This window comes from Theropithecus gelada, chromosome 7b, assembly GCF_003255815.1.
Source record: "Theropithecus gelada isolate Dixy chromosome 7b, Tgel_1.0, whole genome shotgun sequence".
Classification (NCBI taxonomy): Eukaryota; Metazoa; Chordata; class Mammalia; order Primates; family Cercopithecidae; genus Theropithecus; species Theropithecus gelada.
In genome coordinates, this window is record NC_037675.1 from 76106585 (window position 1) to 76132532 (window position 25948).

Sequence of the window (25948 nt, forward strand, 5' to 3'; positions counted from 1 at the left end):
TTCTGCAACACAGATTTATAGTTGCTGAGATAGTCTAAAAAATTCTATTCCTCGCCTTTTACAATTCCTGCAGATATTATTACTATGTCTGCAGGAATTGGTGTAATCTTACACGCAGCCTTGAAAACACCTTTCCATTCTTCACAGCTTTGTTCCCAGTAGAATTTTTGGGTAGACCTGAGTTGGGTCTATTCATTTACTTTGGGAGAAACTGACATCTTTACAATTTTTCCTCTTTTCACCCAGGATCATGGTAAGCCTCCCCATTTTTTGAAGTCTAATTTCATCCTACGTGGATATGCTTCCTTATGACTCTGTAGTTTTCTACATATAAATCCTACATCTTTCTTGTTAAGAGTTTTTCCTAGTTACGTTATTTTTGTTGTTGTTGTTGCGATTGTTGCTATTGTGAATGGAACCTTTTTTTTTTTTCATTCAAAAATGAACCCGTGGAGCGATAGGATCTCTACCACCCCTTTCGGCTGAGAGACTCTATGGTTTTTCAGTTATATGAGAACATTCTACTCGCGCTTACATTATCTGAACTCAAAGGAAGATGGCAACCACGAGTCTCCAAGTAAAGGGCCGCTCTATCTCGCCTTTGTTCTCCTCTCGGTGGTTACTGCGCAGACGTAGTCGCCCAAGTCGCATCCCCGCCTTCCCGGTCGCGGGCCCAGCTAGCGAGCGCCGGCGCACTGGCGCGCTCCGTTTACACGCTCCGGGGCCTGTAGGCGCCGCGAGTTCCGGCTGTCGCCGTCGCCGCCGCGGTTCCTGGAGGTCGGTTGCGACTAGTAACGGTGCCAGGACGAGCCCTACGCCTTCTTTTTCGATATGTACCCGAACTGGGGCCGGTATGGCGGGAGCAGCCACTATCCGCCGCCGCCGGTCCCACCGCCGCCGCCAGTGGCGCTTCCTGAGGCCTCGCCGGGGCCCGGGTACTCGAGCTCGACGACTCCCGCGGCCCCCTCCTCCTCGGGCTTCATGAGCTTCCGCGAACAGCACTTGGCGCAGCTCCAGCAGCTGCAGCAGATGCACCAGAAGCAAATGCAGTGCGTGCTTCAGCCCCACCACCTTCCTCCGCCCCCCCTGCCGCCCCCGCCGGTGATGCCAGGGGGCGGCTACGGAGACTGGCAGCCGCCACCGCCACCGATGCCCCCGCCACCTGGGCCGGCCCTCAGCTATCAGAAGCAGCAGCAGTACAAACACCAGATGCTCCACCACCAACGAGACGGGCCTCCTGGTTTGGTTCCAATGGAGCTGGAATCCCCCCCTGAATCTCCCCCTGTGCCGCCCGGGTCTTATATGCCACCATCTCAGTCTTACATGCCCCCACCTCAGCCGCCACCCTCTTACTACCCCCCGTCCTCATCTCAGCCCTATCTGCCTCCTGCTCAGCCGTCCCCTTCGCAGTCCCCACCTTCCCAGTCCTACCTGGCGCCCACCCCTTCTTACTCATCCTCCTCCTCTTCCTCGCAATCCTATTTGAGCCATTCCCAGTCCTACTTGCCCTCTTCTCAGGCATCTCCTTCCCGCCCCTCCCAGGGCCATTCTAAATCCCAACTACTAGCTCCACCACCACCGTCCGCCCCCTCTGGAAATAAGACAACTGTCCAGCAAGAGCCTTTGGAGAGTGGGGCCAAAACCAAGAGTGCTGAACAGCAGCAAGCCGCCCCTGAGCCAGATCCCTCTACGATGACTCCACAGGTAAGAAAGCATCTGCCTGAGCCTCATCTTTCACCTAGAGGGCCCTGAGTGAGCAGGCCCCAGGGCTTTAACCAGTGCTTAGTCTAATTCCAACACACAATGACTAGCTAACACTCCAAAGGATTCCACGAGAGTCAGAGGGCTGACAGCTCAGCTTTTTTAATTAGCTAGATGTGAATTACTAAAAAAACAGCGTTTGTAGATGTGTATGGATTACATACAGTGGTGGGGTGGCTTAAAAGTTACCTCTCAGATATATCCCTTGGTTTCTTTGACCATCGTCTTAGATGGGAATTGTTGCTGTTGCAAATAGATTTTGTTGCAGAGGGTCTTGTTTTTAAACTAAAAATTCCATTTGAGAGAAAGCATGAAAAAGAGGCCTCTCCAAGGGCTGACGCAAATGTTTGCAAACCTTATGACCAGTTAGCTTCTTTTAAAAATACTACTTAGGGGCCAGGGATCGCTGTCAGCTTCCTGAATTAAGAGGTTTCAGAAAAAGGATGGAAGTCTTGTCTTACCAGGAGCATCCTAATTATGTTTATAGGTACATATACAATACATAGGTGACCCTAGACCCTTTTGGGGATCGGTTGGTCCATTTTAGGAGTTTACCCAGACATCCTTTTCTCATATTATTTAAAGATTGTTTTAAGATAATGAGCAATTTTCTGCATTTTATTGTCATTACCATTCACTCCAAACAAACAGCCTTGGAATATGGCCAACGTAAAAAAAAGTTTGGTGATACCTTTTCATGAGAGAGCCAGCCCTTCTTATCCCACAGAACAGACAAATTGACAGGGTAACAGTAATAAACGAGTTCCCCCTTGAAAGAGGGAAGGTCAAACTAAAGCAGAATAAATCAGTTGTGATTTCCTAAAGCAATTACTAATTTACCTTAGATTCATTAAGGAAAAAAGAGAATCTTGTAATATAAACGCTCAAATTTACCTATAAAAGATTTCCAAAAGATAGGGATGCAGTATTATAATTTTACGATAGTTTGGCATTAGAAATTAAGAACAGAAGCAAGTTGTTTTAAGAAATGATGCTTGGCATATCTTCTGGAGAAAACACTTGGGATGCTGAAATAAAGTAGTAGAATAATGATTCTCTTGGCTTACATCAAATTTGTACCATCTCCCCAGTTTATTTTCCCCAGATTGCTCTATTATAGAGACAGAATTTTGTCCTCTTTCCCACCCCACTCTGAAGTCTTTAGTGCTTTTGTTGTCAAACATTCTCAGAGTTAGTCTGAGCCAAAATAGGACATTTGTGTTCTCACTCTACTAGACTGTTTTTCTAACCTTACAGAGAGACAAATTAGTTGTATTTTGGCTTTTTTTGGGAGGAGTGTTTGTGTCAGATCAGGCCTTAATATGTATAGTTACCATGAACAGTGCTATTACTTTTCTGCCTTGTACTCTTGTCTGTAATGAACTCAGTGTCTTGAATATTCAGTGCCTGCAATTCTTTGGTGAGAGGCAGAAAGAGTGGTGGAAAATGAGACTTGTGGTGCACATAGACCAGATCAAGAAAAGCCTTGAAGCCTGTGGCTTTCTTACTTCTTTCTAGAATTCATCCTAACCTCGTCAACCCTCTGTTTCCCCTTAGAGTTGTATTGCTTTCAAGGCATATCTCAAATACTAAGGTTTCCATGAAGCCCTGCTTGCGCTCACCCATCTGGTTTGGTTCTGTTCTTCAGATTGTAAGTCCCTTGCAGGCAGGAAGTATCTTGCTTATCTTATCACTGAAGCACCTAGGACAGTGCCTTGCAAATTGTAGGCTCTCCACAGATTTGTTGAATAAAATATGAGAGTTGTCATGTTCTAGACTTAGGATATCTTGGTTTATTAGATGATAAATATTTCTTCATGCCAGTGACAGACTCTGACAGTCCTTCTACATATTTATTATTCTTTGATTCATATTTTGTTTTTGGAATGTGTCATTCAAAATTTCTTATTGTGAAATATTTTTAAAATACACAAAATAGAGAAAACAGTTTGATTCTCCATATATACCCATCATTCAGATTCAACAGCTATCAAGATTTTGCCATGTTTGCTTCACCTAGACCTTTTTTTATTATTGTTGCATATATATATTGAGACAGGGTCTTGCTCTGTCTGTCTCCCAGGGTGGATTGTAGTGGCATAGTCTCAGTTCACTGCAACCTCTGTCTCCCAGGCTCAAGCCATCCCAAGTAGCTGGGACTACAGGTGCATGCCACCATGCCTAATTTTTTTTTTTTTTTTTTGGTGGAGATGGGATTTTGCTATGTTGCCCAGGCTGGTCTTGAACTCCTGAGCTCAAACAGTGCACTGCCTTGACCTCTCAAAGTGCTGGGATTACAGGCATGAACCACCACACCTGGCCACTGCTGAAATATTTTAAAGCAAATCTTAGCTCTTAGGTCATTTCATCCCTACATTCTTAGTCAAGTACCTCTATAAGTCTCACTCTGTTGCCCAGGCTGGAGTGCAGTGGCGTGATCTCGGCTCACTGCAACCTCCGCCTCCCGGGTTCAAGCTATTCTCCTGCCTCAGTCTCCCGAGTAACTGGGATTACAAGTGCATGCCACCATGCCTGGCTAATTTTTGTAGAGACGGGGTTTCACCATGTTGGTCAGGCTGGTCTTGAACTTCTGACCTCGTGATCCACCTGATCCACCTGCCTCGGCCTCCCAAAGTGCTGGGATTACAGGTGTGAGCCACCGCGCCTGGCCAAGACCTTTTCTTAGATAAACACATTGTTAACACCTAAAAAAATTAACCGTTTCTTGGTATCATCTAATACCTGATCCATTCAGATTTCCTTTATTGTTTCATCATACTAATGGAATTAAAAGTAATTCTTTGATACCATCCATGTTAAAATACCCCAAATTGACTCAACAGTGTTATTGTTGTTGTTGTTGTTTTCTGTCCTCACTGTCTGTTCCCAAACAATGTTTTGTTGGCGTGTTCAAATCAGAATCCAAACAGAATACTGAAAAGACTCTTAGTATAGATCAGGGTTTCTCAACTTCGGCACTAATGGATATTTTGGGCAGGATGATTCTTTGTTGTGGAGGGGCTTGTCCTGTGCGTTGTAGGATGTTTAGCAGCATCCCTGACCTCTACCCATTAGATGCCAGTGGCACCCCCAGTTTGACAACCAAAAATGTTTCCACACATTGCCAAATATCCCCTGCAGACAAAATTGCCCTCAGTTGAGAACCCCTGACCTAGGTCAGTCCCTCCTATTTTCTTTTTCTACCTCATGCCATTGAACTTGATGAAAAATCTGTGTCAGTTGTCCTGTAGAATGTCTGACATTCTGCATTGTCTGCTTTTTCATGGTATCATTTGACTTGTTCCTCTGTCTTCCATGGTTTTTTTTTTTTTTTTTTTTTTTTTTTTTTGTTTTATTTTTTTTTTTTTTTTTTTCTTTTTTTTTTTCCGTTTTTTTTTTTTTGTGTATTTTTCCTATTTTTTGTGTGGCAAAGACCTTTTTTTTTTTTTTTTAAATTAGAAGTTAACTCTGGAACCTTCATTTAAGTTCAGCTTTCTTTTGGGAAGTGCTGCATTCCATCATGGGACACCTGATGCCTGGTTGTCCCACTGTTAGTAATGCCATTGGTCCCTCCACTGTAAAGCTTTCTATCAATCTTGCATCTAATGTTTCAGTCTGCTGGTCCATCAGTTGAAGGTCTTTGCCTAAGTATATTATTTCATTAGACAGAGGTTGCAATCTGGTGATTTTTTTTTTCTGCCATTTTTTCCACATTTACTATATAGTGTTCTATAAAGAAAAACTTTTGCCACAGATATTTGACTGGAAATACAGTTGGTATAGGAAGGACAAGATAAATACTTGATATTTTTCCAAGTGTTTTCTAGTTTTTCGGGTAAAGCGTTGATGATTTAATGGAATGTGTTTTTTGTTTGTTTGTTTCTGAGAGAGAGTCTTGTTCTGTTGCCCAGGCTGGAGTGCAGTGGTGAAATCTTGGCTCACTGCAACTGCTTCCTGGGTTCAAACAATTCTGCCTTAGCCTCCCAAGTATATGGGATTACAGGTGCATGCTATCATGCCTGGCTAATTTTTGTATTTTTAGTAGAGACAGGGTTTCACCATGTTGGTCAGGCTGGTCTCGAACTCCTGACCTCAAGTGATCCACCTGCTTTGACCTCCTAGAGTGCTGGGATTATAGGAGTGAGCCACTGCACCCAGCCGGAATGTGTCTTTTTGAATAATTAATTTTTCTATGTGTTTGAAGGACTGATTTATTTATTTAGTTAAAGCTGTTGGCTTTGGTTAGTTTTTAGAGGTATCATTTATTTAATGTTTAAGTACTTACTAGCAACTATGTGCCAGGTACTATGAGTACTGTGCTTAATACTGGAGATGAAATGGTGAACAAGTTAGACATGGGAACTGCCCTCATTGACTTCTTGTTTCAGTTGTGGGGGAAGGGAGAAGACATTTAGTAAGAGGAGACATACAGAGTGCTATGGGATTATAAAATAGCACTAGATTATTCCCCAAGGAACTGGCAAAGGCCAGTTGGTTTTTTTTTTTTTTTTTTAAAGTTACCACTGTATTCCTGGTACCTTGCATAGGGTCTAGCACATAGGAGGTGGAGAACAAATATGTTTTAAATAATTGAATATAGCTGGGAGCTCTAACCTAATTAAAGAGGGTTCCCTTTGTAAAGTGATATTTTTTGTTTTTTATATGTATTTTATTTTATTTATTTATTTTTTGAGATGGAGTCTCGCTCTGTTGCTTAGGCTGGAGTGCAGTGGCGCAATCTCGGCTCACTGCAACCTTTGCCTTCCAGGTTCAAGCAATTCTCTGCCTCAGCCCCCCTAGTAACTGGGATTAGAGGTGCCTGCCACCACACCCGGTTGTGTTTTTATCTTTTTTTTTTTTTTTTTTGAGATGAAGTCTCACTCCTGTTGCCCAGGCTGGGGTGCAATGGCGTGATTTCTGCTCACTGCAACCTCTGCCTCCAGGGTTCAAGCATTTCTTTTGCCTTAGACTGCCTCAGCTAATCGCAGGAGTGGCTGGGGTTACAGGCCCCTGCCACCATGACCGAATAATTTTTGTATTTTTAGTAGAGACAGGGTTTCACCATGTTGGCTAGGCTGGTTTCGAACTCCTGACCTCAGGTAATCCGCCTGTCTCAGCCTCCCAAAGTGCTGGAGTTACAGGCGTGAGCCAGTGTGCCTGGGCATTTTTTTTTTTTTTTTTTTTTGTATTTTTAGTAGAGAAGGAGTTTCATCATCTTGGCCAGGCTGGTCTTGAACTCGTGACCTCGTGCTCCACCTGCTTCAGCCTCCCAAAGTGCTGGGATTACAGGCATAAGCCCCCACGCCGGACCTATAAAGTGATATTTAAATGAACTCTAAAGAATAAGTAGGAGGACTGGGTGCTCACACCTGAGGAGTTCAGGGCCAGCCTGGGCAATTAAGTGAGACCCCCTCTCTACAAAAAATTTAAAAAAACTAGCCAGGCATGGTGTTGCGTGCCGGTAGTTCCGGCTACTTGGGGGTGGCTGAGGTGGGAGAATTGTTTAAGCCCAGGAATTCTCATGCCACTGCACTCTAGCCTGGGCAACAGAATGAGACCTAAAAAAAAAAAAAAAAAAGAGTAGGCCAGGTGCAATGACTCATGCCTGTAATCCCAGCACTTTGGGAGACTGAGGCAGGCAGCTCACTTGAGGTCAGGAGTTCAAGACCAGCCTGGCCAACATGGTGGAATTCTGTCTCTACTATAAATACAAAAAATTAGCTGGGTGTGGTGGTGCTTGCTTTTAATCTCAGCTACTTGGGAGGCTGAGGCAGGAGGATCACTTGAACCCAGGAGGTGGAGGTTGCAGTGAGCCAAGATTGCCCCACTGTACTCTAGCCTGGATGACAGAGTGGGACTCCATCGCAATTAAAAAAAAGAAAAAGAATAGAAATTAACCAGAAGTTAGAGTTCAAAGAATTAAGTTCTGTAAGGCTCACCGAAAGCTCAGGGTGAGGATGGTAGGTATGAACTAGATCAGGGAAGGCCTGTAAGGACTTTATTCTAAGGGCAGTAGGAAGCCATTGAAGGATTTTGCATAGGTGAATGTGACAGATTGGCATTTTTGAAAGCTCACTCTGCTTGCAATGTGGAGGGTAGAATTAAAAGGAGCAAGAGTGATTTAGAGAGAACAGTTATTGAAGTAATCCAGGCAAGAGATAATAGTGATTTGGACTTTGATGGTATTAGTTGAGATGGAGAGAAGTGGGAAGAGTGGAGAAATATTTAACTGTTAGAATCCACTTTGAGGTTGAGTAGTTAGGGAGAGGGAGACATCAAGAATGATTCTTAGGTTTCTGGGATGGGCTGCAGGGTGGATGGTAGTCAAATTTACTAAAACAGAAAAACCTAAAGGAGAAAGAGGAAGAACATTTCTGGGGGTGAGGGGGAAATGATGAGTTAAGTTTCAGACATAACTGAGTTTGGGGTTCTTGAGACATAGATTCCAAATGGAAATGTCCAGTTGGAAGTTAGATATAGCTCTGGAGTCTAGATGTAAGATCTGGCAGACATAGATTTATAAGTCATCAGCATAAAAATGGTATTTGAAGACACAGAAATAAATGAAGCCTCTCAAGGAATGTGTGTAGAGTAAGAACTAAGGTTAAAGGACATTAAGCCTAGCTCCACAGAATAGCAGTATCTAAGGGAACCAATGAAAGAACGGCCAAATAGGTATTCATATTAGGTTGGTGCAAAAGTAATTGCAGTTTTTGCTATTACTTTTAATGGCAAAACCACAATTACTTTGGCATCAGTGTGACAGATGGAAAATCAAGATAGTGGATAGTGTGGTGCCATGAAAGTGAAGGAACAGACTGTAGGAGGAGGGAATCGTCAGCTGTGTCAAGTACTGCTGAGAGGTCAAGCAAGATAAAGACTGCGAGTTATCTTTTTCACCTACTGACATGTAGATTATTGTTGACCTTGGCAGGAGCAGTTTCATAGTGACTGAAGCCATATTGCATTGATTTGAGGAGTGATGGAAGGTGAGGAAATGGGGATGGTGAGTATAGACAACTCTTTCAAGAAGTTTGACTGAAGGAGAGAGAGAATGAGGGAAGGAACTGGAGGAATAGATGAAGTAAATGAGCATTAAAATAATCGATGGGGACTAAGCTTATCTGGTGACCCAGATTATTACAGTAGAACGTGAATCTCAAAAATATTTAAGCCTGTTTTAAATAAATTTCTAAAATGGAAAGCCAATTCATTATTTTACCAAGTGTCCTCCTTGCCCCCTGCTTTAGAATGTAAGGCATAGAATATTGTCTTGTCAGCAGTTATGATAACCTGGATAGGGAAGGTAATCTTCCAAAATTAATCTTTAAAACATTACACACAAACACTCACCTCCTTTGTATTTCTCCACTTGGAAAATCATTTAGTATCTAGTTCATTACTAGAAGCAAGTGGTCAGTAAGTGCTTCCTGAGTAAATTAATATCAACATCTTTCTTTTTTTTTTTCGTAGAGATGGGATCTTGCCATGTTGCCCAGGCTGGTCTGAATTCCTAGGCTCAAGCGATATTCTTGCCTCGGCAGCATCTTTCTTAGTAACAATATTTGTGACAAATAGTTCTACATTCTTTTTTTTTTTTTTTTTTTTTGAGATGGAGTCTCGCTCTGTCACCCAGGCTGCAGTGTAGTGGCGCGAGAATCTCGGCTCACTGCAACCTCCGCCTCCTGGGTTCAAGCGATTCTCCTGCCTCAGCCTCCCGAGTAGCTGGGATTACAGGCATGTGCCACCATGCCTAGCTAATTTTTGTATTTTTAGTAGAGACGGGGTTTCACCATGTTGGTCAGGCTGGTCTCGAACTCCTCACCTTGTGATCCTCCTGCCTTGGCCTCCCAAAGTGTTGGGATTACAGGCGTGAGCCACCGCACCTGGCCAGTAGTTCTGCATTCTTTGTGTTTGAAATCCCTTCATTCAATCTCATTTTAAATCTGACCTATACTATGATTTCCCTCTACCTATAAAACAACATCCCATATGAAATGGAGTTATCTGATATGATGGGACATTCAGAAGAACTGGCGTCGTTAGCAAGTTCAGGCATTTTTTTTCTTTCTAAAATAGAGATAATCACACTTCTCTTAGGGTCACTAAGGACATTTGTGAGTGATACCATTATTATTTATTTCTAGAGCTTCAAAAATGTGCTGAAACCTGTCCTAGGATTGAATTAGATCTGGTTACTACTTATAGGGTTCATATTAAATAGAAATTGACCTACAGGGCATACTGTCAGTACTTACATTATCCTCAACTTACAATGGGTTTATTGAGATGTAACCCCACTGTAAGTCAAAGAGTATCTGTACTTTTACTATTCAATGTAAGAAAACAGCACACTTGGCCGGGCATAGTGGCTCATGCTTATAATCCCAGTACTTTGGGAGGCCGAGGCGGGCAGGTCACCTGAGGTCAGGGGTTTGAGACCAGCCTGGCCAACACGGTGAACACAGTACACACAGTGAATCAACAAGTACTTCAGCCCTTAACAAGTTCTTAACCCTGGTCTGGATCTAAGACAAAGCATGAGAATAGGTGATAAAGAAGAAGCTGATAAAGAATCTCGACCTGTACAGTTTTCATCCTGTACAGTCTTCATATCTGTAGCATTGGCTTAGTTTGTGAAAGATAGTTTGCATCTTTGTGTCTTTTAATAATACTTTCAAAGCAACTTTTAAAAAGGAAACTTTTAACTTTTACTTGAAAGAGAATGAATTTATTGTTTTTTTTAAAACTGAAGGATAAGTCTGTTGATGTTTTCAGTATTAAAATAATGGAAGAAAGTGTTTTAATGCGACATTGTTATTGACCTTCATGGTCAGTGTGCTGTTTTTTTTCTTTCTTTCTTTTTTTTTTTTTTTTTTGAGACAGAGTCTTTCTCTGTTGCCCAGGGAGGAGTGCAATGGCATGATCTCGGCTCACTGCAACCTCCGCCTCCCAGGTTCAAGGGATTCTCCTGCCTCACCCTCCGGAGTAGCTGAGATTATAGGTGCGTGCCACCACACCCGGCTAATTTTTGTATTTTTAGTAGAGGCAGGGTTTCACCGTGTTGGCCAGGCTGGTCTTGAACACCTGACCTCAGGTGACCTGCCCGCCTCGGCCTCCCAGAGTACTGGGATTACAGGCATGAGCCGCTGTGCCCGGCGAAATGTGCTGTTTTCTTACATTGAATAGTAAAAGTACAGATACTCTTTGACTTACAGTGGGGTTACATCTCAATAAACCCATTGTAAGTTGAGGATAATGTACGTTGAACATTTAATACACTTAGCCTACTGAATACCATAGTTTAGTGTAGCTATTAAATGTGCTCAGAAAATTTACATTAGGCAAAGTCATCTGACCACACAGTACACAGTAGAGTATTGGTTTTTTCTTGTTTTGTTTTGTTTTCTTTGAGATGGAGTCAGTGCAGTGGTGAGATCTTGGCTTACTGCAACCTCCACCTCCTGGGTTTAAGCGATTTTCCCATCTCAGCCTCCCAAGTAGCTGGGATTACAGGCACCCGCCATCATGCCCAGCTAATTTTTTTGTTTTTTTGTTTTTTTTTGAGATGGAGTCTCGCTCTGTCACCCAGGCTGGAGTGCAGTGGCGTGATCTCGGCTCACTGCACCTCCACCTCCCAGGTTCATGCCATTCTCCTGCCTCAGCCTCCCAAGTAGCTGGGACTACAGGCGCCCACCACCACGCCTGGCTAATTTTTTAATATTTTTGGTAGAGACAGGGTTTCACTGTGTTAGCTAGGATGGTCTCGATCTCCTGACCTCGTGATCTGCCTGCCTCGGCTCCCAAAGTGCTGGGATTATAGGCATGAGCCACTGCACTTGGCCTTTATTTTTTTGTATTTTTGTAGAGACAGGGTTTCACCACGTTGGCCAGGCTGGTCTCGACCTCCTGACCTTAGGTGATCCGCCCACCTCGGCTTCCCAAAGTGCTGGGATTACAGGTGTGAGCCACTGCACCTGGCCCAGAATTGGTTGTTTGCCCTCATGAGGCATGGCTGGCTGGGAGCCCAGGGCTCACTGCTGCTGTCCAGCATCACAAGAGAGTATCATACTGAATATTTTGAACCTGGGAAAAGATAAAAATTCATGGTATGGTTTCTGCTTTCACACCATCATAAAATTGAAAAATCATAAGTTGAACCATTGTTACATCAGGGACCATCTGTAATTATATCCTGGGAGCTGATGATTATATGTATAATAGTTAAAAACAGAAAACCCAGTCATGGATTAAACGTCAAGATAGAGTTCATGAGATGGAATTTATTCTTCCCAATAGATTGGAGCAAGTTTCAGGTAATAGAAATGAGTGACTGAGAGGGAAGGGCTTCAGTTGATCAATAACCATTTATTGGCATCCTACTGTGTGCTCCAGCACTATGCTTGACTACCAGATAAGATATAAAAAGAGCGGAAGGCAGCTGTCCCCTAAGAAAAATTATATTCTTTGAATGAAAAGTAGGTAACAAATCAGTATGTTTGGTGAGAAAAAGGTATGTATCATGTATGTTTAATGCATCTGTTTGCGTATGGAAAATTAGGGGGGGGTTATACTAGAAAATATTCACAGTGTAGAAAATCCTAGTTATCCAAAGATAATTGGATTAGAAAATAGGCAAGTAAAATGAATTCATTTAACACAGGAACCAAAAGTTTATTATAAAACATAAAACATTTGATTGGGACCCAGTCTGGAAAAACAAAGCTCAAAGTGATAAGAATAAGCAGATTTTATATTTGATGGAATTGTTATAAATGAAATCATAGCCAAGTTTTAGAATGAACAAAGAATAAAGTGTAGATTGGGTTTCTTTGCTATAATTTTCATGGGAAAATTGTATGGCAACAGTATAAATCATCTTTTATTTCATTTTTTGACATGTTGAAAAAATACTTTAGGGATTTATTGATTTTTATAGGGACTGTTTTTCAACTCTTGGTATTCAGCCATTCTCTTATATAGTTTCTACTGTAAAGTACTGTTTGGTTGTTAACTGGTAGGGCTTCTATCAGATCCTCAGCTGCCAGTAATAAGTTCCAGTGTTCTCCAACATCACTTTCTTAAAATACTACATCCATACAATTGTAGTAGAAACATATGCTCTTGTTAGTTATATAAGTATACAGGGCAGTTCATCAGTGAATATTTTAGTGTTATGATAACTTTTGGTTTTCCTTATGCAACCTTGTAACCATGGGAAATTATATAATACTAGGATAATGACACTCCTGTAGTTTTTTTCTGAGTGGTGAGATTTCTTTTATTGATTTTAATTAATTAGTTATTACTTACCTGTGTAGTCAGTTTTTTTTATTTGAGATTTTTAAAGTCACCATAGACACTGAATTAGTGAATACTGAACCATTGCTCCTTGGGGAAATACAGGGTTCGGTTCCTGTGAGTCTCTTGTCATATTTTTATCAACCGATGAACACATAGCCTTGCTTATGTGTGTTTCTGTTTAAAGACACCTTATTTAGTACATATTGTTGATTTATTAACATTGTACTCATGGCCAGCAGCACTGTAGCACTTGCCCAAACAAAGCTGACCTAACACAGATATTTTCTCTTTGAGACATAAGACTGCTTTCTTGCTCTTGGGACACTAGACAGCACCTCAACTCTATGCCTGGGGGCCATTTTAAACAGTGAAATCAACAAAAACACAAAAGTATGAAAAATGTGGCACTAAATAGACTGAAAAGGACACTTATTTATAGTATAGACCTGGAACAAGAAGGCAGAGCATCACCTTGCGATTCGTCTCAGCTGGGAATGCACACATCAGGGGACTTATGTTTTTCACTGCTCTCCACATGTTTGTGAATGACTGGGAAAGCTCAGTGAGTATGGATTCTGGGTTTAGAAATAAATGTTAGGTTGGGTGTGGTGGCTCTTGCCTGTAATCCCAGCGCTTTGGGAGGCCAAGGCGGATCACTTGAGTCCAGGAGTTTGAAACCAGCCTGAGCAACATGGTGAAACCTGTCTCTACAAAAAATACAAAATTTATCCAGATAGTGGCACATACCTGTGGTCCCAGTTACTCGGGAGGTTGAAGCGGGAGGATCATTTGAGGACAGGAGGCAGAGGTAGCAGTGAGCTGAGACTGCACCACTATACTCAGCCTGGGTGACAGAGGGAGATGACCCTGTCTCAAAAAAAGAAAAAGAAAAATTTTAGCCAAGTAGGCAAATTTGCAAATACAGAATCCAAGAATAATGAGGATTGGCTGTATTTTCTAATATTTCCATATGAAGCTTATTGTAATTTTTAAAACATGAAAGCACAAAATAAGCTTTCAGAAAATTACAGTATGAAAGATAAAACTAAGGCTTTTTTTTTTTTTTTTTTTTGGAGACGGAATCTCGCTCTGTCACCCAGGCTGGAGTGCAGTGGCCGAATCTCAGCTCACTACAAGCTCCGCCTCCCTGGTTTACACCATTCTCCTGCCTCAGCCTCCCAAGTAGCTGGGACTACAGGCACCCGCCACCTCGCCCGGCTAGTTTTTTTGTAGTTTTTAGTAGAGACGGGATTTCACCGTGTTAGCCAGGATGGTCTCCATCTCCTGACTTCGTGATCTGCCTGTCTCGGCCTCCCAAAGTGCTGGGATTACAGGCTTGAGCCACCGCACCCAGCCTAAAACTAAGGCTTTTAAAATAAATAGAAAGCATTTTAAGACACAGTATATTGGCCAGGTGCGGTGGCTCACACCTGTAATCCCAGCACTTTGGGAGGCCAAGGCTGGTGGATCACCTGAGATAAGGAGTTTGAGACCAGCCTGGCCAACATAGTGAAACCCTATCTCTACTAAAAATACAAAAATTTAGCTAGGTATGGTGGCGGGTGCCTGTAATCCCAGCTACTCAGGAAGCTGAGGCAAGAGAATCGCTTGAACCTGGGAGGTAGAGGTTGCAGTGAGACGAGATCACACCACTGCACTCCAGCCCGGGTGACAGAGCAAGACTCCATCTCAAAAAAAATAAATAAATAAAACACAGCATATTCTCTTACATGTGCGTACATCTGAGTATGGGTAGACTAATGCTACAACAGGTGTTTAAAAGAGGGAAGAGACTGGATGCAGTGGTTCACAGCTGTAATTCTAGCACTTTGGGAGGCTGAGGTGAGAGGATTGTTTGAGCCCAGGAGTTCGAGACCAGCCTGGGCAACACTGTAAGACCTCGTGTCTATAAAACATAAAAAGATTAGCTGGATGTGATGGTGCATGCTTATGAACACAGCTGCTCAGGAGGCTGAGGAGGGAGGATTGCTTGAGCCTGGGAGGTTGAGGCTTCAGTGAGCCATGTTCAGGCCATTGTACTCCATCCTGGGTGAGAGAGTGAGATGCAGTCTTAAAAAAGAAGAAAGAAAAGAGGGAGGAGCGCTGGAGGAGAAAGAGAGAAGGCAGAGAAGATAGGTAGTACTGTTCGGTTCTATTCATTAAAATCTGAACAAACTGAAGCCAGGTTAGAAATAAGTAGCTGTGAATACTGAAGGGATTTACCCTGATCATTTATCAAGTTCCAAAAGCATGTGTTTATTAAGAGTACAAAAGCATGTTGAATTAGTATCTATGGTTTAATTTAAATGTATAAATTTGCGGGAGGAACTGAAAATTTTCTGTAGCCTGTGTTTAAGGTCTTGTTAACTTATTTGTCTTCCTCAGTCTAGCTTTGCCTTTTCTTACATATAGACACATGAACACAGACATAAAGATAGCTCCTTGTCAACACCAAGTTGCAGAGATACATGATTGTCAACCAGAATTCTCAAAAATTGTTTCTGTTGTAGGAACAGCAGCAGTATTGGTATCGACAGCACTTGCTCAGTTTGCAACAGAGGACAAAAGTTCATTTGCCAGGACACAAAAAGGGTCCTGTGGTAGCAAAGGATACACCAGAGCCGGTAAAAGAAGAAGTTACAGTACCTGCCACCAGTCAAGTTCCAGAATCTCCTTCTTCTGAGGAGCCCCCATTGCCACCTCCAAATGAGGAAGTGCCACCTCCTCTCCCACCTGAGGAACCCCAGGTAACCATATAATTAATTGTTTAGTGTTTATTAAATTATTTAGCTTTTTTCTGATTCATTTATGTATACTTTTATCATAAATGGATATATATTTTTGTTTTTTTTTTTTTTGAGACGGAGTCTCACTCTGTCGCCCAGGCTGGAGTGCAGTGGCCGGATCTCAGCTCACTGCAAGCTCCGCCTCCCGGGTTCATGCCATTCTCCTGCCTCAGCCTCCCAAGTAGCTGGGACTACAGGCGCCTGCCACCTCGCCCGGCTAGTTTTTTGTATTTTTTAGTAGAGACGGGGTTTCACCGTGTTAGCCAGGATGGTCTCGATCTCCTGACCTCGTGATCCACCTGTCTCGGCCTCCCAAAGTGCTGGGATTACAGGCTTGAGCCACTGCGTCTGGCCCTGAGCCACCGCGCCCGGCCCTGTTTTTTAAAGTACCTAGAAAGTTGCATTTGAAATAATCAGATGTCTGTTGTATCAGGTTTATTTATTTATTTATTTATTTATTTTGAGACAGAATCTCGCTCTGTTTACCAGGCTGGAGTGTAGTGGTGTGATCTTGGCTTACTGCAACTTCTGCCTCCCAGGTTCAGGCAATTCTCCTGCCTCAGCCTCTTGAGTAGCTGGGATGACAGGCGCGCACAACCACCAGCTAATTTTTGTATTTTTTAGTAGAGATGGGGTTTCACTGTGTTGGCCAGGCTGGTTTTGAACTCCTGACCTCAAGTGATCTGCCTGCTTCGGCCTCCCAAAGTGCTGGGGTTACAGGCATGAGCCACTGCGCCTGGCCTGTTGTATCAGGTTTAGAAAAGGAAATTTTTCCTAGTTTGAGTGAAGAATTAGATACTCTTCTGAATTGAGTACCTCTAAGCACTAAAGGAAGATGCCAGCATATGTTCATAGTGACAGTACAGGGCAATAGTTGAGTGCTTGAGCTTTTAGAGTCCAGCTACCCCAGGCTATAATTCAGGTACTACCACTTGCCGGTAGTGACTGGGCAAATCTGTTAACCATTCTGTGCTTCAATTTACTTCTCTGCAAAATGGGTGTATTCAATAGTAGCTATCACATAGAGGTATTGAGGCATTAAATGTGATAATGTCACTCCTTGTCACTCAGCATAGTGACTGGCACATGGGAGGTTCTTTTTTTTTTTTTTTTTTTTTTTTTTTTTTTTTTTTTTTTTTTTTTTTGAGACGGAGTCTCGCTCTGTAGCCCAGGCTGGAGTGCAGTGGCCGGATCTCAGCTCACTGCAAGCTGCGCCTCCCGGGTTCACGCCATTCTCCGGCCTCAGCCTCCCGAGTAGCTGGGACTACAGGCGCCCGCCACCTCGCCCGGCTATTTTTTGTATTTCTTAGTAGAGATGGGGTTTCACCGTGTTAGCCAGGATGGTCTCGATCTCCTGACCTCGTGATCCGCCCGTCTCGGCCTCCCAAAGTGCTGGGATTACAGGCTTGAGCCACCGCGCCCGGCCGGGAGGTTCTTATATTGGTCCAAAGGTCATTGTTCTCCCAAGAGCCTTATATGAAGGATTTATCAAACCATAATGGTTATATTGTAGTCCATCGGTGAAAAGTGACAAAAAAAGAAAGGGATTTCTCATAGAGTGAAAAGATCTATAACTTAAGGATCACTTGTTTTTGTTTTTTGAGACAGGGTCTCACTCTGTCGCCTAGGCTGGCGTGCAGTGCTGTGATCTCAGCTTACTGCAGCTTCAGCCTCCCAGGCTTAAGTGATCCTCCCGCTTCAGCCTTCCAAGTAGTTGGGACCCCTTTTCTTTTTTCTTCTCTTCTCTTTCTTTTCTCTTTTCTCTTCTTTTCTTTTCTTTTCTTTCTTTTCTTTCTTTCTTTTCTTTCTTATGGAATCTCACTCTGTTGCCAAGGCTGGAGTGCAGTGGTGCGATTTCGGCTCACTGCAACCTCCGCCTCCCAGGTTCAAGTGATTCTCCTGCCTCAGCCTCCCAAGTAGGTGAGATTACAGGTGCCCGCCACCACACCTGGCTAATTTTTGTACTTTTAGTTGAGACAGAGTTTTACCATATTGGCCAGGCTGGTCTTGGACTACTGACTTCAAGTGATCTGCCCGCCTTGGCCTCCCACAGTTCTGGGATTACAGGTGTGAGGTGTGGCGCCCGGCCTGGTACCACTTTCTACTAGGAAAATTGTTGTCATATTTAGGAATAATAAGGTTATTATTCTAGTGAAGACTATGGAATTTATAAACTCCTTTGTATTAGTATCCATAATAGTATACATAGAGCTATGTGTTTTATGTAAAGATAGAATAACTGTTCTCAATCCAAAAAGAACTAAAGATAACTGTGACAGTTAGATGTTTCTGAGTTGTAGGGATTCTGGATTTTGTAATACATTTATAAAATATTTTTGGTTGCTGTTTTATGACTTACATAAAGATGTGTCCTCTTTTATCTTTAGTCTGAGGACCCAGAAGAAGATGCCAGGTTAAAGCAGTTGCAGGCTGCAGCAGCACACTGGCAGCAGCACCAGCAACATCGAGTCGGTTTTCAGTATCAGGGGATAATGCAGAAGCACACTCAGTTACAGCAGATTCTACAACAGTACCAGCAGATTATACAGCCCCCACCGCATATACAGGCAAGTGCTTCCATAGTCCACAAATAGGAAGTTGCCCCAAGACATTGAAATGATTTGTTATTCTTGAAAGATTTAAGTGTGAAAAACAAAAGATATCAACTGTTGACAATTAATTGTTTCCCAAGGGGTGCCCAAGTAGTTATCTGCCACATTACCTGGGGGACTGTGGAGGGATGGGTTATAGTAGAGTTTCCTGATCTTGTCAACCCAGGCCAGGTGTTAGCTTACTATTGCTAAGGGTCTTAAGAGCTGGGGATTTTAACCATGTTTTGCCTATAAACTACTACAGTAACAGATAAGCAAAAAGGCCAAAAACAGCCATCACAAAAAACCTAAGGAAATATACCATAAAAGATACAGTGACTTAGGTACTTGTTTGTCTTGTATCTTTGAGGTGTAATGTTGTGTCTGTATATCTATAATAACAGATCATTTTTCAAGTTCTTAAAATTATCCATATTAAAAACTTGAAAAATACTTATTGCTAAGATAGGTATTTGCTTTATTGTTTGGTTGGTTTTTCCAACTCTGTGGTAAGTCGTTTAAGCCAAAAGAAGAAAGAAGAAATGATCATCACTCAAAGAACTTGACAAACTTATTCTTAGCCTCCCAGTCTTTAGTGTTCTAATTTCCTAAAGTGTCAAATGCCCTTGATTCATTAAAATTTTAACCTGTGATTAATTCTCTTAATATGAATGTTTTGAAATAGTTTTTATCCTTTTATTTGTAGACCATGTCTGTAGATATGCAGCTGCGGCATTATGAGATGCAGCAGCAACAGTTTCAACATCTTTACCAAGAATGGGAGCGAGAGTTTCAGCTATGGGAGGAACAACTCCATTCCTATCCTCATAAAGATCAGCTTCAGGAGTATGAGAAGCAGTGGAAAACATGGCAGGGACATATGAAAGCCACTCAGAGTTATCTCCAGGAGAAAGTCAATTCATTACAGAACATGAAGAACCAGTATATTGGGAACATGTCAATGCCACCTCCTTTTGTTCCATATTCTCAGATGCCTCCACCTCTACCTACAATGCCCCCTCCAGTGTTGCCTCCTTCATTGCCACCACCAGTGATGCCCCCTGCCCTTCCTGCTACAGTGCCACCACCTGGCATGCCCCCACCTGTTATGCCACCTTCTTTACCAACCTCTGTTCCCCCACCAGGGATGCCTCCTTCTCTCTCTTCTGCAGGGCCACCTCCAGTTCTCCCCCCACCTTCCCTCTCTTCTGCAGGGCCACCACCAGTTCTTCCCCCACCATCTCTCTCTTCAACAGCACCTCCACCTGTCATGCCCCTCCCGCCATTGTCTTCAGCTACACCTCCTCCAGGAATACCTCCCCCTGGAGTTCCACAAGGGATACCTCCTCAGTTAACAGCAGCCCCAGTTCCACCAGCCTCCAGTTCACAGAGCTCACAAGTTCCAGAGAAACCTAGACCAGCACTGCTTCCTACTCCTGTGTCTTTTGGTTCTGCCCCACCCACAACTTACCATCCTCCATTGCAATCAGCTGGTCCATCAGAACAAGTGAATTCAAAAGCTCCTTTGAGCAAGTCTGCTCTGCCATACAGTTCATTCTCATCCGATCAAGGACTTGGGGAGTCTTCTGCTGCTCCATCTCAGCCTATCACTGCAGTGAAGGACATGCCAGTGAGATCAGGTGGCCTGCTTCCAGATCCTCCTAGAAGTAGTTACTTGGAAAGTCCAAGAGGCCCAAGGTAGGTCTGCTTTTTTCTCTCTTTTTTTTTTTGGTTTGGCTATGTTATTGATTTAGGCTATTTGGTTCTCGATGGTATAAAAAGCTTCATTTATACAATTTTTATACTCTCTTTCTACTTACACTGTCTGCTTGTTAGACATCATGTATGTAATCTAGAAAAGGTAACATGCCCCCATTTCTTTGATGTCTCTGCTTTTGTCCTGTCTGTAGAGATTACAGTCCAGAATGAATGTAGTATTGTGGAGTAATGCTTATCATTTTGTATTGACTTACTAGCTTTAAAAATAATATTAAACTTTATCTTTTTTTGCTTTTTCATTCAGTTGACAAATAATTGAATTAGCAATTACTATTTGTTAGATAATTTGTTAGTTGTTAGAGATAAAGATGAATAAGCCAGTATTCTACTGGCTTGAGGCAATTAAATTTAGCATAAGGTAAGTAGGACTTTTATCCATTCAGCAAATATTTAAGTTCCTGGTCTTGTACTTAGAGCAGTGAATATAACAGAACACATAAAATTCCTGCCCCCATGGAGCTTACATCCTTTGTTTTTTCCCCAGTTAAGGAGATACTTCTGTTTTGCCAGAACCACATATTTAGAAAGAAAACAAATTGCTGGTGTGTAAGTTTTTTCTCTTTACCTTTTAAAAACTCTTAAGTTCATTTTTTCCAAGTTTGTAAAAATAGATTTTTCTCCCCAAGTTGACCTAAATGATAACTTTTCTATGGAAATTATTATTTTTTGAGGCAGGATCTCACTTTTTCACCCAGGCTAGTGTGCAGTGATGCAGTTATGGCTCAGTGCAGCCTCGACCTCCTGGGTTCGAGCAGTCCTCCCACCTCAGCCTCCTAGGTGGCTGAGACCAGAGGCACGCACCACCATATCTGGCCAATTTTTAAAAAATACTTCATAGAGATGGGGGTCTTCCTGTGTTGACCAGGCTGGTCTCAAACTCCTGGGCTCAAGCGATCCTGCTGCCTTCGCCTCCCTGCCTGCCTTGGCCTCCCAAAGTGCTGGGATTACAGGCGTGAGCCACCACACTCAGCCAGAAAAATACTTTAATCAGTTTTTTTCTCAGTTGGGAATTGTAGTAGAAATGCATACTCCTTATGCAAAATTCAAACATTACAGAAAAGTGTAGAAAAAAGTGAAAGTCACCTAATTCTACCATCTGGAGAGAATCATTTTAAAAATATATGTTACAAAAATGGGATCATACTGAGTAGATTATCTTGTAACTTATTTTTCCACCAATCTGCATATTGCTTAGATTTCCATCTCAATAGATCTACATCATCATTTTTTTTTCAACCTCATTTTAACATTTGAAAACAAAATATCTTTTATTCCCCAAGTTTATAATTCTGAAAGCAGTGTGGCACAAAAAACTCCACAATCAAAGTTAAGAGAAAGGGGCAATTAACATGAATTCCTCTGTGTACCAAGAAGCCTTGCTGGAGACTTTACACACATTATTATCTCATGGGAGTTTTCTCAACAACCTGTGAAGTAGGCAGATTATTCTGTACTTACCCTTAACAAACTGGCACTGAGAGGATTGGGTAACTTGCTCAGTCAGGATTATTTAACTGAGTGAGTAGAACCCCATTACAGGTACAGTTGAGTCTAGGGGGTCCCCAAAGCAAAAGCACTATTTAAGCACTGTTTACTGCTGTGATCCAAGCCTATACTGTCTGTGCTTATTTGGCACGTCTATCATCTTGATTTGAAATCGTACTTATCTCTGGGAATGAGCATTGCCTTTTAGATCTGGTGACTAATTTGCTGTCAGAGAAGTACATTCTTAATACCTCATGAAACATACATTTCTTTCTTCCTTGATTTCTGTCATGTTAATATTTTCTCTCTTTGCCTACTAAATCTTGGCTTTGTGAATTTAGGACCTATTTTAAGTTTTTTCTTACTTCAGAAGAAAATAACTTCTGAAGTTAATAATCTCAGTGCTGGGAGGATATTAGCAATTATCTAATATTATATCCGTCTACGGCAACGCACATTTGTATTCCATTTCAGTTTGTTACAAATGGGTCTTGCACATATCTTATTTATTCCTCTTAGTAATATCAGGAGGTAAATAAATACATAAGAAAAGCTGAGATTCAGAGAGGTTGTAAATACATTGCCTCATATAACACAGCTAGTAAATGGTCGAGATGGGATTAGAATCCAAGGACTTCTGATCCACTTTAAGTCCATTGTACTTTCTGTGATGAGCAGTTGTATGCTTGACATTGGCATTGTGATAAGGAACACTGCCATATAAGTCATTGATTCTAGAAAGTTTGTTTTTCACATTGAACCTAAATGTGATTCTTTAACTTTTATCTGTTGATTCTGGATTTGCCTCTGGAGCAACACAGAATGAATTATCCTATCCCTCTTCTACAGTGTGTCACTACGGTTATTTAAAAACTATTACCCTCATGTCTCCCTCACCCTTCCTTACCCAGTTTACTCGCCAATCACAACTCAGATTCTTTTCATCTTAACATTGGTTCTAACCTCCTCCTGCTGTACTGCTCACTGTCCTTTGAAGGGCCTTTGGTTTGTTAGCCTCCTTCAGAATGAACACTTACTTCAGATGCAGAGGACCATGGGCCTAGTACCAACTTCATTATAAATAATGTGCTTATATTATATAGCTTAACAAATTGCTTTTTTGTTTGTTTTTTTCAGCACTCTCACAGTGTTGACTCTTGTTGAGCTGAACATCAATCTAGCTTCCCAGGTCTTTTTCGCATTAGCTTTCATTAAGCCAAGTCTCTCTTATCCCGAACTTGTGTGGTCGGTTTTTTGTTTTTGTTTTTCTTGTTTCTTTTTCTAAGACTTTACCTTTCTTTTTAGATTTTTTTCTAGTTAGGTTTGTACCATCATTTCACTCTGCTGAAATCTTGGTGAATGATTATATTGTTTTAGGGATGTGATATCGCTCTTCAACATTTTCATCTGCAGCTTTGATAAGGATGACTTTTTAATCCTTGAATTGGATCCTGCTCACATTATCCCCCTTTTTTGAAAACCTTTCCCCACACTAGTTTATGTCATTGCCATTTCAGTCACCCCTCCGCTTCTTTTGCTCACGAAGCCCTTATAGAGTATAGTTTGGGGCTGTTACCCAGGCATAGTTATTTTTCTCCAGTGTAACTAGGTAAAAAATCAGTGGGAAGCTGGTTAGTCAGTGAACATGACTGAGGTAAGAATAATCTATACTATTAAGGAAACCTGTGAACTTTCTTTATTCCTAATTCAGATTTTGCTGTCAACATATAACTGATATGGTAAGCCACTTTTTTTTTTTTTTAAATAATCAAAGCTAAGTAGAAAAGCAAGAGTTTAGAACACAGCTAAACAAATTTACTGATAACATGCTGTTACAAATAAAGTACTGTAAATGGCTTTGAGCTTTTGCAAAATCCAGATTTAGGCTGCTTTCTAAAAATGAGATTTCTAAAAAGTCACGTGACAAAACTGCATGACATGTAAATAGCATGTCACGTTGTTGAGCATCTAGGGGAGCTGTTTTGACACTGTGTGTATCATTGGATTCACTCAGTCTTCCAGAAGACGACTGTTGCTCCAGCAAACTGTCATATCAGTGGATGTTGGTTTTCCAGGACCTTTTATTTTTCACATATAATAAAACTTATTGAAAGGTAACAGAGAAGCACGCAATTTTAAGTGTTCAGCTTAGTGAATTTTCACAAAATAAAGACACACATTGGCCAGGTGTGATGGCTCACACCTGTAATCCTAGCACTTTGGGAGGCCGAGGTGGGCGGATCATGAGGTTAAGAGTTCGAGACCAGCCTGGCCAATATGGTGAAACCCCGTCTCTACTAAAAAATACAAAAATTAGCCAGTGTGGTGACACGTGCCTGTATTCCCAGCTACTTGGGAGGCTGAGGCAGGAGAATTGCTTGAACCTGGGAGGCGCAGGTTGCCTGAGATCATGCCACTGCACTCCAGCCTGGGAGACAGAGTGAGATTCCATCTCAAAAAAAAAAAAAAAAAAAAAGACACACATGGTATCACTACTAGATCAAGAAGTAGGAATCACTAATGCCCAAGAAATCTCCCTCATCCCCCCCAGTTATTTTGTAATACCCCAAAGATAACTGTTATACTGAGCTATAGATTAGTTTTGCCTATTTTGAACTTTATATGCGTGAAATAATACCGTACGTACTCGTGAGTCTGGCATCTTTCACTTGACATTGTATTATTGTGAGAGTCATCCACGTTGTGTGTAGTAGTAGTTTGTTTATTCCCGTTCCTGTACAATAGTTCATTGTATGAATATACCACAATATGTTTCTCCATTTTAATATTAATGGTCATTGAAATTTTTTGGTTATTATGAAAAGTGCTGCTGTGTGTCTTTTGATGCTGTATGTGTCTCTTTAGATGTATGTGTTTGTTTGTGTATGTTTAATTTTGTTTGGATATCTATTAAGGATTGGAATTGCCTGATTTATAGAGTATATACATGTTCTGCGTTAATGGGTATTGTTAAATATTTTTCCAAAGTGGTTGTTTCAGTTTATACTCTCACCAGCAGTGTTTCAGTGTTTCAGTTTTTTTGCATCCTTATCAACACTTGGTATTGTTAAACTTTTAGGATTTAGAAATCCTAGTGGATGTTTAGTGGTATCATGATAATGGATTTAATTTACATTTCCCTGATGACTAATGAGGTTTCACTTTTTTCATTTGATTATTGTTCATTTGGATTTCCTCTTTTATGAAATGCTGATTCAAGTCTTTTTCCCATTTTTTGACTGGGTTTTATGTCTTACTGATTTTGTAGGAGTTGTTAGTATATTCTACACGACAGTTCTTTGTCCATTATATGTATTAGAAATTTCTCACTGCAGGACTTTTTATTTTCTTAATGAGTGCTTGAATGTAAATGCTGCAGACCGGGCACAGTGGCTCACGCCTGTAATCCCAGCACCTTGGGAGGCGGACATGGTCAGATCACTTGAGGTCAGGAGTCTGAGACCAGCATGGCCAACACGGTGAAATTCCACCTCTACTAAAAATACAAAAATTAGCCAGGCATGGTGGTGTGCGCTTGTAATCCCAGCCACTCGGGAGGCTGAGGCACAAGAATCACTTGAATACAGAGGTGGAAGTTGCAGTGAACTGAGATCAAGTCACTACACTGCAGCCTGGGCGACAGAGTGACGGAGCGAGAGTGAGACTTCGTCTCAAAAAAAAGTAAACTCTGCAGTATAACAGTTTGATTTCAGTATACTAGAAAAGTAATCTTTACCATTTACCTTTTAGGTCCAATGGACCCTTTTTATTTTAAAGTTTAAAGTAATTTTACAAATAATTTACAGAATTTAAGAATAAAGGGGCCAGGCATGGTGGCTCACATCTATAATCTCAGCACTTTGGGAGGCCTAGGCGAGGGGATCACTTGAGGTCAGGAGTTTGAGACCAGCCAGGCCAACATGGCAAAACCCTGTCTCTAGTAAAAATACAAAAATTAGCTGAGCGTGGTTGCACACACCTGTAATCCCAGCTACTCAGGAGGTTGAGGCATGAGAATTGCTTAAGCTGGGAGGCAGAGGTTGCAGAACTGTGCCACTATACTCCAGCCTGGATGACGGAGTGAGAGTCTGTCTCAAAAGTAAAAACAAAATAAAATAAAGGGATAGCGAAAAAATGTTAAAGACAAACTCTTCTCATCCATTAAATTTGGGCACACAAACATCTTAAAAGATGAAATAATTCTGTCACATATACTCTTAGCAAATTGAGATGGTCCAGGTT

General features: G+C 41.8%; 1 protein-coding gene across 1 annotated transcript in view; it reads left to right on the forward strand.

Annotated features, from left to right (window-relative positions):
- The first annotated feature begins 663 nt into the window (after window positions 1-663).
- Window positions 664-25948, forward strand: part of YLPM1 (YLP motif containing 1) — a 74637-nt gene continuing 49352 nt past the window's right edge. The window contains exons 1-4 of the mRNA XM_025391567.1: window positions 664-1704; window positions 15576-15812; window positions 18239-18418; window positions 19149-20140. Coding sequence (XP_025247352.1) covers window positions 832-1704; window positions 15576-15812; window positions 18239-18418; window positions 19149-20140 — 2282 coding nt within the window. The 5' untranslated portion in view covers window positions 664-831. The remainder of the gene's footprint in view (window positions 1705-15575; window positions 15813-18238; window positions 18419-19148; window positions 20141-25948) is intronic.